At 54.5% G+C, this 14,311-nt stretch overlaps 1 protein-coding gene across 1 annotated transcript; it reads right to left on the reverse strand.

The window, feature by feature from the left end:
* Positions 1-569: 569 nt before the first annotated feature.
* LOC127485456 (E3 ubiquitin-protein ligase TRIM58-like) lies at positions 570-13,088 on the reverse strand. Its single transcript, XM_070075952.1, has 6 exons — positions 12,515-13,088; positions 10,288-10,383; positions 7,039-7,269; positions 4,740-4,762; positions 4,544-4,644; positions 570-2,685 (listed from the first exon to the last, which is right to left on the reverse strand). Exons 1-6 carry the CDS (start codon positions 12,932-12,934, stop codon positions 2,141-2,143), a joined length of 1,416 nt encoding a protein of 471 aa, XP_069932053.1. The 5' UTR covers positions 12,935-13,088; the 3' UTR covers positions 570-2,140.
* Positions 13,089-14,311: the final 1,223 nt, after the last annotated feature.

Below are 14,311 nucleotides of genomic sequence, written 5' to 3' on the forward strand. Positions count from 1 at the left end.
CCAGTGTTCCCAAGAAGGATCACGCCGGTGAAGAGCCCGAGCCCGGGCGAAATCAGTCCCGCCCTACCCAGAGGGACACCGCGAGCGTTCCCTTCCTCCTTAGATCTCCAGAAGCAGGGCAACTGGGATTGTATGCCTTCCTTTCACCACGACTTTCCCAGACTAAAAGAGCAAGCCTGGTGCACTGGGTGGGGGATGACGTCACGGGGTGCACGTTCACGTGAAGTGAAGTCAGGTGAAGGCGAATGCTCAGGCACCGTGGAGCAGACGTCATCACCGAATCAGAGCAAGGAAGACTCTGCCTGCAGGTGCGTGTGCACATGTACACAGGCAGGTACATGTTCTACACACATGCAGGCGCCTGGGCTCCCCCCTCCTCCCTGAGGAACATATGAGCAGACTCGCAGGGCACACGGAGCAGGCGGGATCACCAGCACCACTCAGAATTTGTCCCCGACTTCTGCTGCCGGATGAGGCTGCTGCACTTCCAGCCGCAGATCCCCCTCCTCCCAGTCCCCTCACTCAGGGCTCTCTCTCAGCACCCTGCAAAACACCTCCACAGAACACTCTCAGATCCATTATTTAATTCTGCTCTCCAGACAGTGAGTCATGCATTCATTCAACCACGTCTGAGGTGCTTGGGAGATGTCACCAGCAGACAGAGATCCCTCCACTGCTGATGCTCACTCTTTAGCAACAAGGCAAAGAATAAATAAATAAATAAATAAATAATAAAGTGCACGAGAGTACCATACACTAGAAGCTGATGCAATATATGGAGAAAGTCTCCATGAGTCCAGTGCCAGGGCTGGGACCCTGAGCCCTGGGTGGGCGGCTGTGTCACCCACAGGATTCAGCAGGCTTGGCGTGGAGGGAGCAGTCGGGGGACCTCAGCGGGTGGGGGATTCCAAGCAGCAGCCAGAGTTTGGAAAGCCCCACGATGCAAGCATCTGCTTGGTGTCAACCCAGCCATAAGGCCAGGGGAGTTGGAGCAGAGCGCAGAGGGAGCCGGAGCCAGAGAAGGGATCAGAGTTCACCTGCCTTGGGCCCGAAGCCCACCACTCTCAGTTGAATGGGAACTCAGGGCAAGGGCACCACCATCCTGGGCACTGGATGGCAGCCCTGGCGCTGCTGCACTGAGAAGGGTGGGGGAGAGCCTGGCGGCCAGCAATGGGGCAGTTAGGGAGCTCGGGGCTCTGGGATCTGGGCACCGGGCTCTGGGCAGGCCCTGAAAGAGGTGCTCGTGGGTTCTACGCATGGTGGAATCCAGAAGGGCGCCAACAGGTGTGTGGCTTCCAGAGGTGACCAGCAGGTGCGCGGCCTCCACAGGTGACCAGCAGGGTGGTCCCTCAGATGAAGAAGTCCAGGAAGCTTTCTTCTCCTTAGAGGCAGGCGTGGGGAGATGCAGGGCTCAGTTCCAGACACTTTGCGTTTAAGCTGTGTAGGCTGATGTCAGGAAATAGATACGGATGCATGAGATTGTGCTGGTAACGAATCAAAATTCCAGAGAAAATCGCGGAAAGCTTCTCAGAATCGGGTAAGAAAAATGAAGAGGCGATCACGACAGGAGAGCCAGGGCGCGAGGAGCGAGGCGGTGGCGACGGCGGTGGCCAGCACCTGAGCACAGCTATGGAAGCTGCGAGGGCGCGGGGACAGAGATGTGGGTGGCACCTGGGCCCAGGTATGATGGCCACGAAGGCGCAGGGAGTGGTCCACACCTTGTCTTGGGAGAGCATGGGGTCCACACCTTGTCTTGGGAGAGCATGGGGGTCAACGTTAGTGTGAAGCCACAAGGTAAACACACCACTGCGGTAAGGAGGAGAACGAGGGACAGGCAGAGGCGCAGCGGGGAGGAGAGCGGCGCAGGGAGCCGGCACCGAAGGTGGCGCCCAGGGGCTGCGGAAGCGCCACTGCCAAGCCGCAGGGACCGCAGACCCGGGACGAGAGGGCCGGGGAGCAAGGAGGTGAAGGTGAAGGCGCAAGAGTCTGCCTACACATAGCCGCTGGCAGGGAGGAAGCCGCGGGACACGTGCGGAGCGCTGCGGAGCGGAGTCCACTCCGCCCCCGCGCGCTCCTCCCGCGCACAGTTCCGGGGCGCTCCGGGGGCTTGAAAAGGACAGTGCCCGCCCTCCCCCGGGCCTCAGGCCGCCTCCTCTCCCTCCCCGGCGTCGCCCAGCGGCTGCAGGACCAGCGGCGTGCGGTCGCACACGAAGAAATAGGGTCGCAGTATGCCCGCGAAGAGCTGGCGGAACGAGTAGATGTGCGCGCCGTCGGCGGCGTCGTAGAAGGACACTTCTCCCGCCTCGTAGTCCAGGAACACGCCCACGCGGCGTGGCCGGCGCGAGCGCACGGCAGGCGCGGGCGGCGAGGCCAGCACCAGGTATTCGTCGTCGCGCAGCAGCCACACGGCCCAGACCCCGTGCTCCGGGGACGGCGTGCTCTCCCCGGCCCGCGGCGCAGCGTCTTGGCACACGCCCAGGCCCCACTCGGCGCGCTCGCCCACGGCGACCTCCCAGTAGTGGCGCCCGGACGAGAAGCCCTGCAGGCCCAGCACGCACGGCCACGTGTCGAAGCGCTCGGGGTTGCCGGGGACGCCCCTGGGGCGCGCGCCGTCCTGCACGCTGCGGAGGTCGGCGGTCAGCAGCAGGCTGGGGTGCGCCGTGGCCGGGTCCAGCTTCACGTCAGCTGCGGGGGGCGTGCGGAGGAGTAAAGGGCGGATCAGACCTCGGTAGGGGCCGGGCGGGAAGCCCCCCCCACATCGCCCCAGCCTGGCTCCAGCAGGCAGAGCGCGCGCCTGTGCCTTTCTGGCACCTTCGGCGGCCACGGCCCCCAGAGCCAGGTGTCGTCCGGCGCAGACTCGGCCGCAAGGTCCTGTCCTCTGGATGCGCCGGCAGGCGGGGACCCTGCTGCACGGCACAGAAGCGTTGGAAGCCCCTAAACCCGTAGGAAGTCCTCATGCGTGCTCAGTCTGACTCCTGCCAGACTCGCCAGGCCCTGTTCGTGGCATGGGGATTTGGTGAGGCTTGTTGCATGTCCAGAGACAATATACTGGATGTGCTGTGTGCACAGTTAGACATGCGCGACCACGGAGGGGCCCGAGACCCCCAGGGGCCGTGAGCTACCAGGGACCCTGAGCTCCACCTGGTCTCACCCAAGACCACCCACCTGGTAGTCTACCTTGTGGCTCAAGAGTTCTGAGAAAATGGGAACTCAGACAAATCAGAAAAGTCTAGCTTATGGCACGTGCACAGTGAGACCCTGTCTGACTTTGGAGCAACCTTAAATCATTGCGCAATCAACATGATATCATCAGCATTGTGGTTTTGTGCAGTGGGCATTCCAGGTGCATGCTGGGAAGCCACATGCACAGAGAGCAAAGGACTGCAATTCCCAGATGTCAATCAAAACTGCCAGATGGAAAAAATCTTCTATGTCGGTAGATTGGAAGAACTGATACCATCTAAATGCGATTTACAGATACAGTGCAATCTTAAAATGCCAATGAATTAACCTAGATGTCCATCAATTGATGACTGGATAAAGAAAATGTGGTATATATACACTATAGAATAATGTGCAGCCATAAAAAGAATGAAATCCTGATTTTCACAAGATGGATGCACCTGGAGACCATTATGTTTGGTGAAATAGGCCAGAACCACAGACAACTGCCACATTTTCCCTGATTTGTGGTAGCTAATATAGAGAAGACACAAAAATTAATGTCAATGAGTGAAATTGACATCTTGGGGTTGGGTTAGTGTTCATTCCTGCTGAACAGTGGTCTTCCTGCTTTTACCTATTGAACTTTTAGTGACACATTCAGCCTGCGACTATAAAGTAAATTAAAAATATGCTATTGCAAAACTTTAGGAAGAATGAAAGAGCAAAAGAGGAAGGAAGGATGGGAGAAGGAGGCAGGGAATTACCTTAGAACTGTATCCATGAACTACATGAAATCTGTTGTCTATATAAATAAACAACAAATTTTAAAAATCTGCCAACCATGAACCTGGCGGCCACATCTGGACTCTCCAGAGAAATGACAGCGTCTCTTGGACCCCGCTGAAATGCCTGGGGCAGGGTAAGTGGCTGAACAGCTCAGCTTGGGGGCTGGGTGCTGGAGGAAACAGTGGGGTGCTTTGGGCACCTAGCCCTCAGCCCCTGGAGCTGGCACTGTCTCTGGACGGTGCCAGAATCCAGCTGAGCAAGGGTATACATGCTAAGAGGGCACTGCAGAATGGCCATCTGGTGACCAGAGGTGCTGTGTTGCCCAGCCATGTGAGAGCACAGGCATGCCTTCCTCTCCCTCATTCATAGCCTTCCTTCCCATGGCTACCAGCACAAGAAGGGGGTGCAACTCTGTCGGCGTGGGTCTTGGGGTCAGAGGCTGTGGCCCAAAGCCCCAGGCTCCTGCAGCAAAGCAGCTGCAAGATCTCGAGAGAACGCTTTGCTGCCATGGCCCCTGCAGCCCACCCACACAGAGCAAGCGCGGAAGCCCCAAGCCCTAGGCACAGCTCTGCAGGTACGAGGTGCTACGTACCCCGGAACCTCCTCAGCATGTCTCGCATGCCCGGGATGCGGCACAGCGTCCTCAGCTCCAGGGGGATGGTCTCCAGCTCCGGGCGAGTCACAGCCTCACTTCTGGATGGGGCACAGAACCAACAGTCACAGGCGTGGGCGGGGCCTCGCCTGCCTGCTCTGCCCACCCCTCCCTTGGAGATGCAAAGTCGACATACCTGCCCAAGGCTCCTCCTACTCCCTAAAAGTGAAAGAGACACAAGGGTCAGACCTCTGAGCTGCCCCTCACACCCACTCTGGGCACGCTTGGAGAACGCCTGAGAACTATGGGGAATTTGTCTTGTTTAAGGTAAAACTGTCGGGGACAGTGCATCTGCCTTCATTCAAGCCTCACTCCCTGTGGGTCTGCAGACAGAATCAGCCCACGCAGCACCTATCCACTCTACCAGTGCTAGTGTTTCCCTCAATCGATATCCTCTCACTTGGGTATTTTAATAAAGCATCACATTCTGCATCAATTGCAGGTGGAATTATGGTGTGATGGATCTAAACCCGGAGAATTTGAGCAATCATTGTAAGTACAGATGTACAATGTCAGCCTTGATGTCTCTGCGGGAACCCCAAATTCCCAGTGCTTGGACACAGATGGCAGAGCTGCTCATTTGGGCGTCACCTAATTAGATAAAGCAGAAAGGCACTCCCGACTAGCAACATTTTATCTTTGGGGCAGTTGTTAAGTAAGTCACTCCTCTCTGGAAAAAGTCACCCATCAGAAAAACTGACTGGTGTGAAATTCATCCCCCCGCCCTCAGCCCGGGACTGGAAGGACTGTGCCTTGGCTGTGGGGAAAATGGCAGCAGGGAAGGAAGGGAAAGGTGAGCGGCAAAACAACTGTCTACTGCTGAGAGCACTGCTGAGTGCCTACTGTTTACATGCATGCTCTCCCTGCTGCTTCTCTTATACATGAGTGCCTACTGTTTACGCACACCTTCTCCCTGTGGTTGCTATTACAGATGAGAGCCCACTGTTTACACACACCTTCTCTCTGTGGCTGCTATTATAGATGAGTGCCTTCTGTTTACATACACATTCTCCCTGTGGCTGCTATTATAGATGAGTGCCTTCTGTTTGAGAATATATTCTCTCTCAGATGTCTGTTATTCATTTTAACACTTATTAGGTGCTAAGAAATTTTCACTTTAAATAAGATATTTGAGGTATTGTGAGGTAAGATAGTGAATGTCACTGAGAATATTGGGATTCCTGTGTTTATTGCTGTCATTTAGAAATTAATTTATGCCTGACTCCTTATTAATTCATAAGGAAATGTGTTAATAATACATTTGACTTTTACATAGATACTTTGAAGAAGAGAAATTTAAATAGCAATGTTTTGTAAATAAACATGTTGTAGAGCTAATTTATTGAAGCTCCCTCCCTGTCAGAAGCAGGGTTCACTGACTGCTTGCAAGCATTGCACAGATCACTCACGTGACCATGTGTGTGCACGGTGCCCGCGATGTCTGGAGCTGCCTTAAGGAGGGGGACTCCAGGAAATCCGTTCAGAATTCTGGGCCGATACACAGAGGATGCCCAGAAAGTTGCTTTCCCTTTCTGTTTTTTTTTTTCTTCTTTTTATTTACTTATTTATTTCATTTGAAAGGCAGAGAGAGAGACAGACAGACAGACTTTCTCATGCACTGGTTCACTCCCCAAATGCCCACAATCACCGGGACCAGACCAGGCCAAGGCCAGGAGCCTGGACTCCATCTGTGTCTCCCTCATGGATGGCAGGCACCCAAGTACTTGAGTCAACACCTGCTTCTTGATGGCAGGAAGCCAGAACTGGCAGCAGAATTGGGACTTGAACCCAAGCAAGCTGATATGGGGTATGGGCATCTTCACTTTGATGGCTGAATTTCTCCTGCAGATTCCACAGAGACAACACGCACAACAGCAGCCAGGGCTTTCCCCACGCTCTCAAGGGGAACTCAAAGTGAACAGCTCTGTGCCCTGTGCCTGGGCCCTATGCCCTGTGGCTCATGCCCTGTGCCCTGTGAGGCCTCTGCCTGCTCTCCATTCCCAAGCAGACAGAGACTCACACGGGAGTACTGGGATGGGCACAGGGCACCAGCTAAGGCATCAGCACCAGACCTACAGTTTAACGTGGGGTTTCCTGCTGCACAGTGTGTTGCACAGTGTAACACACCCAGCATCCTTTGGGTCCCCAGAGACTTCTGGACTGGACACGGGACATCGCTGAAAACCAGCACAGGCACCACTCACACAGGGCTTCTCACTGCAGCTGGCCTTCTCCTAACTGTGTGTTCCTAAATCACTACATGGACTTCAGCTGTTTAAATATTTAGGCTCTGCCTTCCCCATGCACAACCCGGTTCTCCAGGGCCCCTCGGACTCTGATGCTGGTGTCTAGGGTGAGGACGTCTCCTTGGCGGGTAATGCTAGCACTGCCTGTGACATCCCTGAGCCTGCCCGTGCCCCAGGGCCTGGCCTCACCTCCAGCAGGTCAAGGTCCGAGCGCCGGCTCCGCTCCTCCAGCTCCTCAGCCAGCTCCCTCAGGGCCTTGTTGTGCTGGGCCAGCCGGCTTTTGCTGTCCCGCAGCCTCTGCAGCGTGCCTCGCTCCTCTTCCTCCAGCCGCCGCAGCTGCAGCTGCTCCTCCACGGCAAGGTAGCCCCGATGCTTCTCAAACTCCAGCCGGAAGCGCTGCCTCTGCATCTCCACCTTCTCCTGGAGCCGCACGGGGGATGGCACCGTCACCACCTGGGGCAGAGTGGCCCGGCTCCCGCCTCCTGCACCCACTGAGCTCTGTAACTCCGTGCACTGACTACCCTACAGCATCCACAGGGGAGTGTCTGGAAAAACGGTTGGATTTTGGTTCCAATGTCGCCACAGGCTTGGAAGGGGAGGCACGTTTACATCCCAGTGCCAACGCCATATATAAGATGCCACCCAAGAGCTCAGGATTTACTGAGTTGGGACAACAGCGGCCAGCACACCATGGCTGCACTGTAGAAGATACTGCTTCCCCTGCGATGAGCCATGGGAACAACACAGACAACTGAAACGCAGGGATTAGAGAGACCCCCATGGGCGAGGGTAGACAGGGAAGGCTAGAGGCTAACAAACACAGTCACCGTGAACCCAACCTGAGGTCATTGTTCTCTACACAGCCAGGACAGACTGCAGGTTCCTGACCACTAGCTCTGTCAGGCCCTGCACAGAAATAATCCCAGTCCACCCTACTCCCACACCCAAAAGTGTTGAGTGGATCTAAGGAATGTACATTGCTGTGGGATTATTATATCTACATGTTATTCTTGTGAGGTTGTTTTGTGGGAAATAAGGATTTTTTAAGATTTATTTTTTGAGAGAGTTACAGAAAGGAGAGAGAGAGAGAGAGAGAGAGAGAGAGAGAGAGAGAGAGAGGTCTTCTATCTGCTAGTTTACTCCCCAAATGGCTGGAATGGCTGGAATGGCTGGAGCTGGGCCATTCTGAAGCCAAGAGCCAGGAGCTTCTTCCAGGTCTCCCATGCAGGTGCAGGGACCCAAGCACTAGGACCATCTTCTGCTGCTTTCTCAGGCCACAGCAGAGAGCTGGATCAGGAGAGGAGCAGCAGCTAGGACAGGAATGGGCATTCATATGGAATGCCAGAGCCACAGGCTGAGGCTTAGTCTACCGCACCACAGCGCTGGGCCCAGGGAAACAGCTTTGAAAGAGTACGAGAGGCAATTCACCCTCTCACAGCAGGGCTAACAGGGATTCCCTGCCCCAATTTTCACATTATGACTTCTCGGTTTGATAAAAAGATAAAACCAGTATCTTTTTTATAACCCCAATGACGGTTCGCTCCAAGCTCACAAGACTCAACTCCTTGCTCCAATATTCCATCCCTACCTCTTTCTACCACTTTGTAAGTCGCTAGATGCATGCAGTCCCAGTCTCTTTCCAAAAGCAACCAACTCTGAATTCTGTAATCAGATTTCTGTGCTGAACAACTCACGTGAATATGAGTGATGCTCCTGCATGTTGGAGCTCTGCTGTTGGTGCATGGGGTGCCTAACAGCATGGGACGAGAGCGCATAACAGCAAGAGCAACAGGGATGGTGCTGGGAGAAGGAATTTGGCTACAATTCATGGTCTGTTCACACCATCCTAAGCACTACAATTATATCTTCAGGGATAGAAAGATTAGGTGTTTTTGTGAATTTAGAGCTCACATGTATCAGTCCTGTCTTTGTTGCATTTGTCTCCCCAGGTACATTACTGATGCAATGATCACACAAGTTCACTTGTCTTTGAAAGGGACCTTAGGATCATCTCTATGTTAGAATGATTCCTGGAGGGTTTAAAATAATACAGGACTCCAGGTCTTGGGTACGGGGGTTCTGAGTTCTTAAATCTACGGTCAGGCTGGGATTGAACATAGCTGACTTGGATCACTAGGTAAAAGTAACAAAAATTGCTGATTAATGTCTATTCTTATCTACAACTTACAGAGCAGTAGGAACATATAAGACCCTAGTGGAACATTTTTACAATAAAATGGTCCTTATGGAATTACCTAGAGTGTGAGGCTAAATTTTCCAGTAAAACAACAAGGAAAGAATTATAAAAATAAAGAGAATGGTCAGAGAAGGTTGTTGGTAGAAAGAGAAAGAATAGCAACATTCTATAACACAAACCCTGGCTGCCATATTATATAACACATTGCATATATAATACACACTGAGTTTATAGATATTATAAAACACATTGCATATATAATATCCAGGTAGAGGTTATATATTATATAACACTGTGTGTGTAATACATGCATAGTTTATATACATATGGCACATTGTACATAAAATTCACACATTGAGTATATAGATATTATATAATACATTGCATATATAACATACATGTGGAGTTTATATATGCATAGTTTGTGATACACACATAGCTTGTGTACATATGGCATATTGCATAGTTTATAGATGTCACATAGCACATGGTTTCTACAGTTTCTCAGTCTTGCCGCTACTGACCTCGATCAGACCACTCTGGAGTGAGCTGCAGGGACTGTCCTGTGCCTCATGGGGTGTTAGCTGCATCCCTGGCTGTGCCCACCAGTGAGATGCCATCCCCTCCAGTGTGACAGCCATACATACCTCTGCATTTTGCAACACGTCTGTTGGGGAGGATGTGAAATCTTCCCAGGTTGGAAACTACCACATGTGTGTGCATGTGTGTGCATGTGTGTGTAAATGAACTAAGTGAAAAGAAATCGGGTTGGAGAGGTGCTGAATGGACAGAACGCCTGGAGGGATTGGCTGAACAAGGTTGCAGGTTCTCAGGACGACCCTGTCCATAAGGCAGATGTTACTGGCTGCACTCCATGTGTGCAAAGCCGTGAGGTTGTCTTTATGTCAATGCCCTGACAGAAACATTCGTAAACCAGGAGTGGCAGAAGGAAGCTTAGCCCTCGGTAGAAGGGTGCAGCCATGGGCATGCAGCAGGGTGAAGATGGCAACACTCCTTGTTTATAGTGAGGACTGGCAGTGTGGGTAGAAGTGAGAACAAGGGACGCCGTGACTTATGGGCCCTAGAGAGCGCTGAGATGTTTGTCCCCAGCAGCAGGAATATGGAGAAAGGCTGGAGCAGGGAGGGGCAGTGGCCGAGTGACCTGCAGACTGACTGCACCCTTCAGTGAGAGCCCCTGAAGCCCACGGTCAGCCGGGGTTCCGGTGCCCACTGCCGCCTACCTTCCAGATGACCGTCTTCTTCCCCACGTTGGCCTCCTGCACCAAAGCTTCCTCCAGCTCTTTCCGCACATGCTCCAGAGCCCTCTGGAGCTTCACCTGTTAGGGAAGATTTTCCAGAATCATTACTGGTGCCCTGGGTATCCAACGTCCCCCCAGAGCCTGGGGCAGCGCAGAGCCCAGCTACAGCACAGCCCACACAAACACTCTTGGTTAGTGTCTAAATGAGCATGGTGTAGTTTAACACCAGACACAGCCAGAGAGTCATCTACAACCGTGTTCATTGCATCAGTCTTCACAGGAGTAAAGCTGATTTTTAAAACATTGAAAGTCAGATAAAGAAAAAGATTTTAGATTAGCCAGACAGAGTAAAGGTAATATGGTAACTAATAGAGCACCTAAAAGGTAATCCTTAGCAGTGAAACTGACCCTTTGAGAAGTGATGACTTTGAACAGCCCTTGTCTCGACTGTTGAGGAGGTGTTTTATTTTTCTTTTCATACTATTTGTTGAACTCTTTACTTAGTGCAGGGTTCATCTTATGAGTATAAAGTTAACTGAGAATAGATCTTTGTAAAAAAAATAAGAAGGGGACTAGGAGAGGGAGGAGAAAGAAGGGTGGGAGGGAGGGTAGGGTGGGAAGAATCACTATGTTCCTAAATTTGAATATATGATATGCTTGAAGCTGGTATACCTGAAATAAAAGGTTTCTAGGTTAAAAAAAGGTAAGGTATTGAAGGATATTTAATAAGAAATACAACACAATGATAGATAAACATGTTGTAATATTTATCTAATTTTCATTTTTTATTTGAAAAGCAGAAAACCAAAGAGGAGGAGACACGTAAACATGCAGAGAGGACTTCCACCTGCTGGTTCACTCCCGAAACACCCACAACAGCCAGAGACAGGCCAAAGTCCACAGCGGGGGACTCAATCCAGGTCCCCCACATGGATGGCAAGGACGCCAGTACTGCAGCCATCACTGCTGCCCCCCCCCCCAGGTGCTCATTCCCAGGAAGCTGGGTTGGAAGCAGGCATCCCAAAAACTTAAATTGTTGGCCAAAGCCCACTCCATTACATCTCACGAGTCTAAAGCAGTTACAACAAAAGCTCTGACTGCAAAGTGCAAGTCCTACACGAAGGGCAATGCTGCAGAGCACACCGGTGGGGCGGCATCTGGGGCGGTGCAGGCGCTGCATTTGCCAAGGCACAGGTGCAGCCTGCAGGTGGGGAGAAGCAGTCTCTGACACACACTGCCTCAGAAGCAGGGAGGTGAGAGCAAGAGTGGACAACAGTGAGGACACAAATTTCGCTGGAGGCCAAGGCTGGGTACACCAAAGGCCTCAGAAGCATGACTTAGCACCTGCTGCCGGGGTTAGCGCTGCACTCCTATTTTATTCAAAAAATAACGCAGAGAACAGCTTTAGAAAGACCTCCAGCCTCACTCCAAACGGGAGGAAGGAGGGATGGCTTCTACCTGGAAGGTGCCGGACTCACTCTGTAGATGGTAACATAAATGAAGAAGGAAAAGCAGACGAGAGGTTTGCAGAGGGAAGGTGAGGGGAAGGAGCCCAGGCCCTGGGCTAAGGAACTAAGTAGCTAAGGAACTTACTGCGCAGTGGAGTGGGATGGCCCAGTGGTTAGCACCTGGGGAGACAGGAGACGGCCCCTGGCCTCAGGTGTGGCCCCGAGAGTGGGTTCAGAGCTGGTGCAGCAATGTGCCCACCAGGAGGCTAAGATGGCAGTCCGGCTCTGCTGGGCTGGGCAGCCCAGGCGTGTGCTCTGCCGTGACCTGTCGAGCCCAAGCCACTCCCAACGATGCCCACAATGGTGGCTGCATCAGTCACGCCCACAGAGCACCACGCAAAGCCATGCAAGGTGCTGCCCACCTGAGACTCCCAGCGAGAGCTCGCCGCAGATGCCCCATGGAATCAAGACCCCGCAGGGCACTCGGCCTCCTCCGGGCCTTGGGCACCCGCAAGACACGCCGTGAGCGACATCAAAGGGCTGGGAGGGCCTAGGAATAGCGGCCAGTCTTAAGGAGGCGTCCCCAGATGACCAGAGCCCGGACTCAACCAGCACAAGCAGGAAGACCCCAGGACCCTGGAGCGGTGAGGGTCACACCGACCTGAGCCTCTCTGGCCTCACCTCGCGGGGCCCAGGAGCCTCTCCTGTAGCTCCCAGGAGCCCCAGCTGGCGGCATCCGAGAGCCCCACCCGGAGCCTCACCTGGTAGCGCGCAGCCGCCTCGGGCAGCGGCGCGGTGCGGTGGCCCCGGTGCTCTGCGGCCGCGCACACCCAGCACAGCGCCAGGAGCTCCTCCTCGCAGAAGCGGCTCAGTGGCTCCCGGTGCCGCGCGCAGCGCCGCGCCCCCGCCGGGACCGCCGCCAGCCCCAGCCGCCGCACGCTGTCCACCAGGCCGGCCAGCTGCCGGTTGGGCCGGAGGCTCGCGGGCCGGAAGGGGCCGCGGCACTGCGGGCAGGCGTAGACGCCACCGCGCGAGCTCTCTGCCTTCTCGCACAGCTCAGAGATGCAGGCGCGGCAGAAGCTGTGGCCGCAGTCCACGCTGACCGGCTCCTGCAGGAAGTCTAGGCACACGGGGCAGCGGGCCTCGTCGCGCAGCCGGTCTGCGGGCGCCCCCGAGGCCATGCCGCGCACCCAGGCTCCGCCGCCCCGTCTCGCTGGGCCACCCCGACCTTCCTCGCTGCCCCTGTCAGTCTCCGCCCAACGGGTTTATCTGCTGCCCCGGGCTGGACTCCAACTGAGCCACTCCCGGTGAAAGCCGGCCAGTCTGCCACCCAGAAAGACAGCGACAAAGTGACATCCCTGGGAGCCTCACCTCTGGGGACCTGGTGCTTCCAGCCGTAGCCCCAGCCGCACCTGCACCCCACACCCTCACCTGGGTGTTGTGCTGCACCTGCACCCCTCACTCACTTCTGTGACTGGCTGTGAGCATGCTAACAGCAGGTGTGCAGCCCAGCAACAAGTCTAAACAGGAGACCATTGTCCAGCGCAGTTCAGTGAGGGTCTGGTAAGAGATGCACCAGGGTGTGCAAAGCAAATCTCGGAGGGGGCACAGATGTGGGCTGAGCTATTTCTTAGAGGAATGCTTCAGAAGAGCCCACCAACGCTACCCCTGTGGACCAGGAGCAGGAGGCTGGACAGAGAGGGTGGCATCCCCAGAGGGAGGCACAGTCAGGGAGGGCGCCCAGGGAGCAGACAAGCCCCAGGTATGATTGTCAGCAGGACTGAGCACAACTGTGGTGTGCGTGAGTTTGAAGCCATGGGTGGGGCAGGAGCCTGCAGGCCTCCGCCATTCCTCAGCACATGGCCGTGCTTCTCTGGGGCTGTGAAGAGGTTCAGAAGGCACAGAGTGAGGGAATGCAGGACTCTGTCCTCAAAGAGCCGTGTGAGCTGCTGGGAGAGACTGGCACAGAATGTGGCAGACACACACCGCAGTCCTGGCCAGTCCTGCAGGAAAAAAACAGACTTGGGAGGCGGCTCAGGGACCAGGGCAGCCCCTGAGGGCCTCTGAGCTGACCTGTGAGGGTGAATATCAGCTGGAAAGGAGGAAGAGACCCCCTCTGAGGCTGCAGGGGAGGGGCAGTAGGCCCCTGCATGACTCAGCGGTTCCGGGGCAAGCGGAGGACTCAGGGCCTGGTGCATGGCTGCAGATAAAGCTGGGGGCAGGCGGGTCCATGACTCAGGCCTGGCAGCTCCTGGAAGGTCTAGGGTTTATGGTAAGAACAAAGTCTTGCCTTGGAGCTCTGCGGGGAGCAGGGTCGGAAGGATTTTGAGGCCATCTGTCTGAAGGGTTAGATGGGTCATTAAAATGGATGGACTCTGAGAACAAACACAGGTAAGCGAAGCCTTGGAGAAGAGAGCAAAAGGGCAGAGGGCTTCGAAGAAGGAGAGCAGGCCCTGGCTGCAGACTGCAGGCCGTGCCACCCGCCGCAGGCTTGAGGCAGCTGTGCCAGCCCTCAGACAGCAAGGATGCCCAGGCTGCCACTCTACACAGAGCTCAGA

Source organism: Oryctolagus cuniculus, chromosome 6, assembly GCF_964237555.1.
Source record: "Oryctolagus cuniculus chromosome 6, mOryCun1.1, whole genome shotgun sequence".
Classification (NCBI taxonomy): domain Eukaryota; kingdom Metazoa; phylum Chordata; class Mammalia; order Lagomorpha; family Leporidae; genus Oryctolagus; species Oryctolagus cuniculus.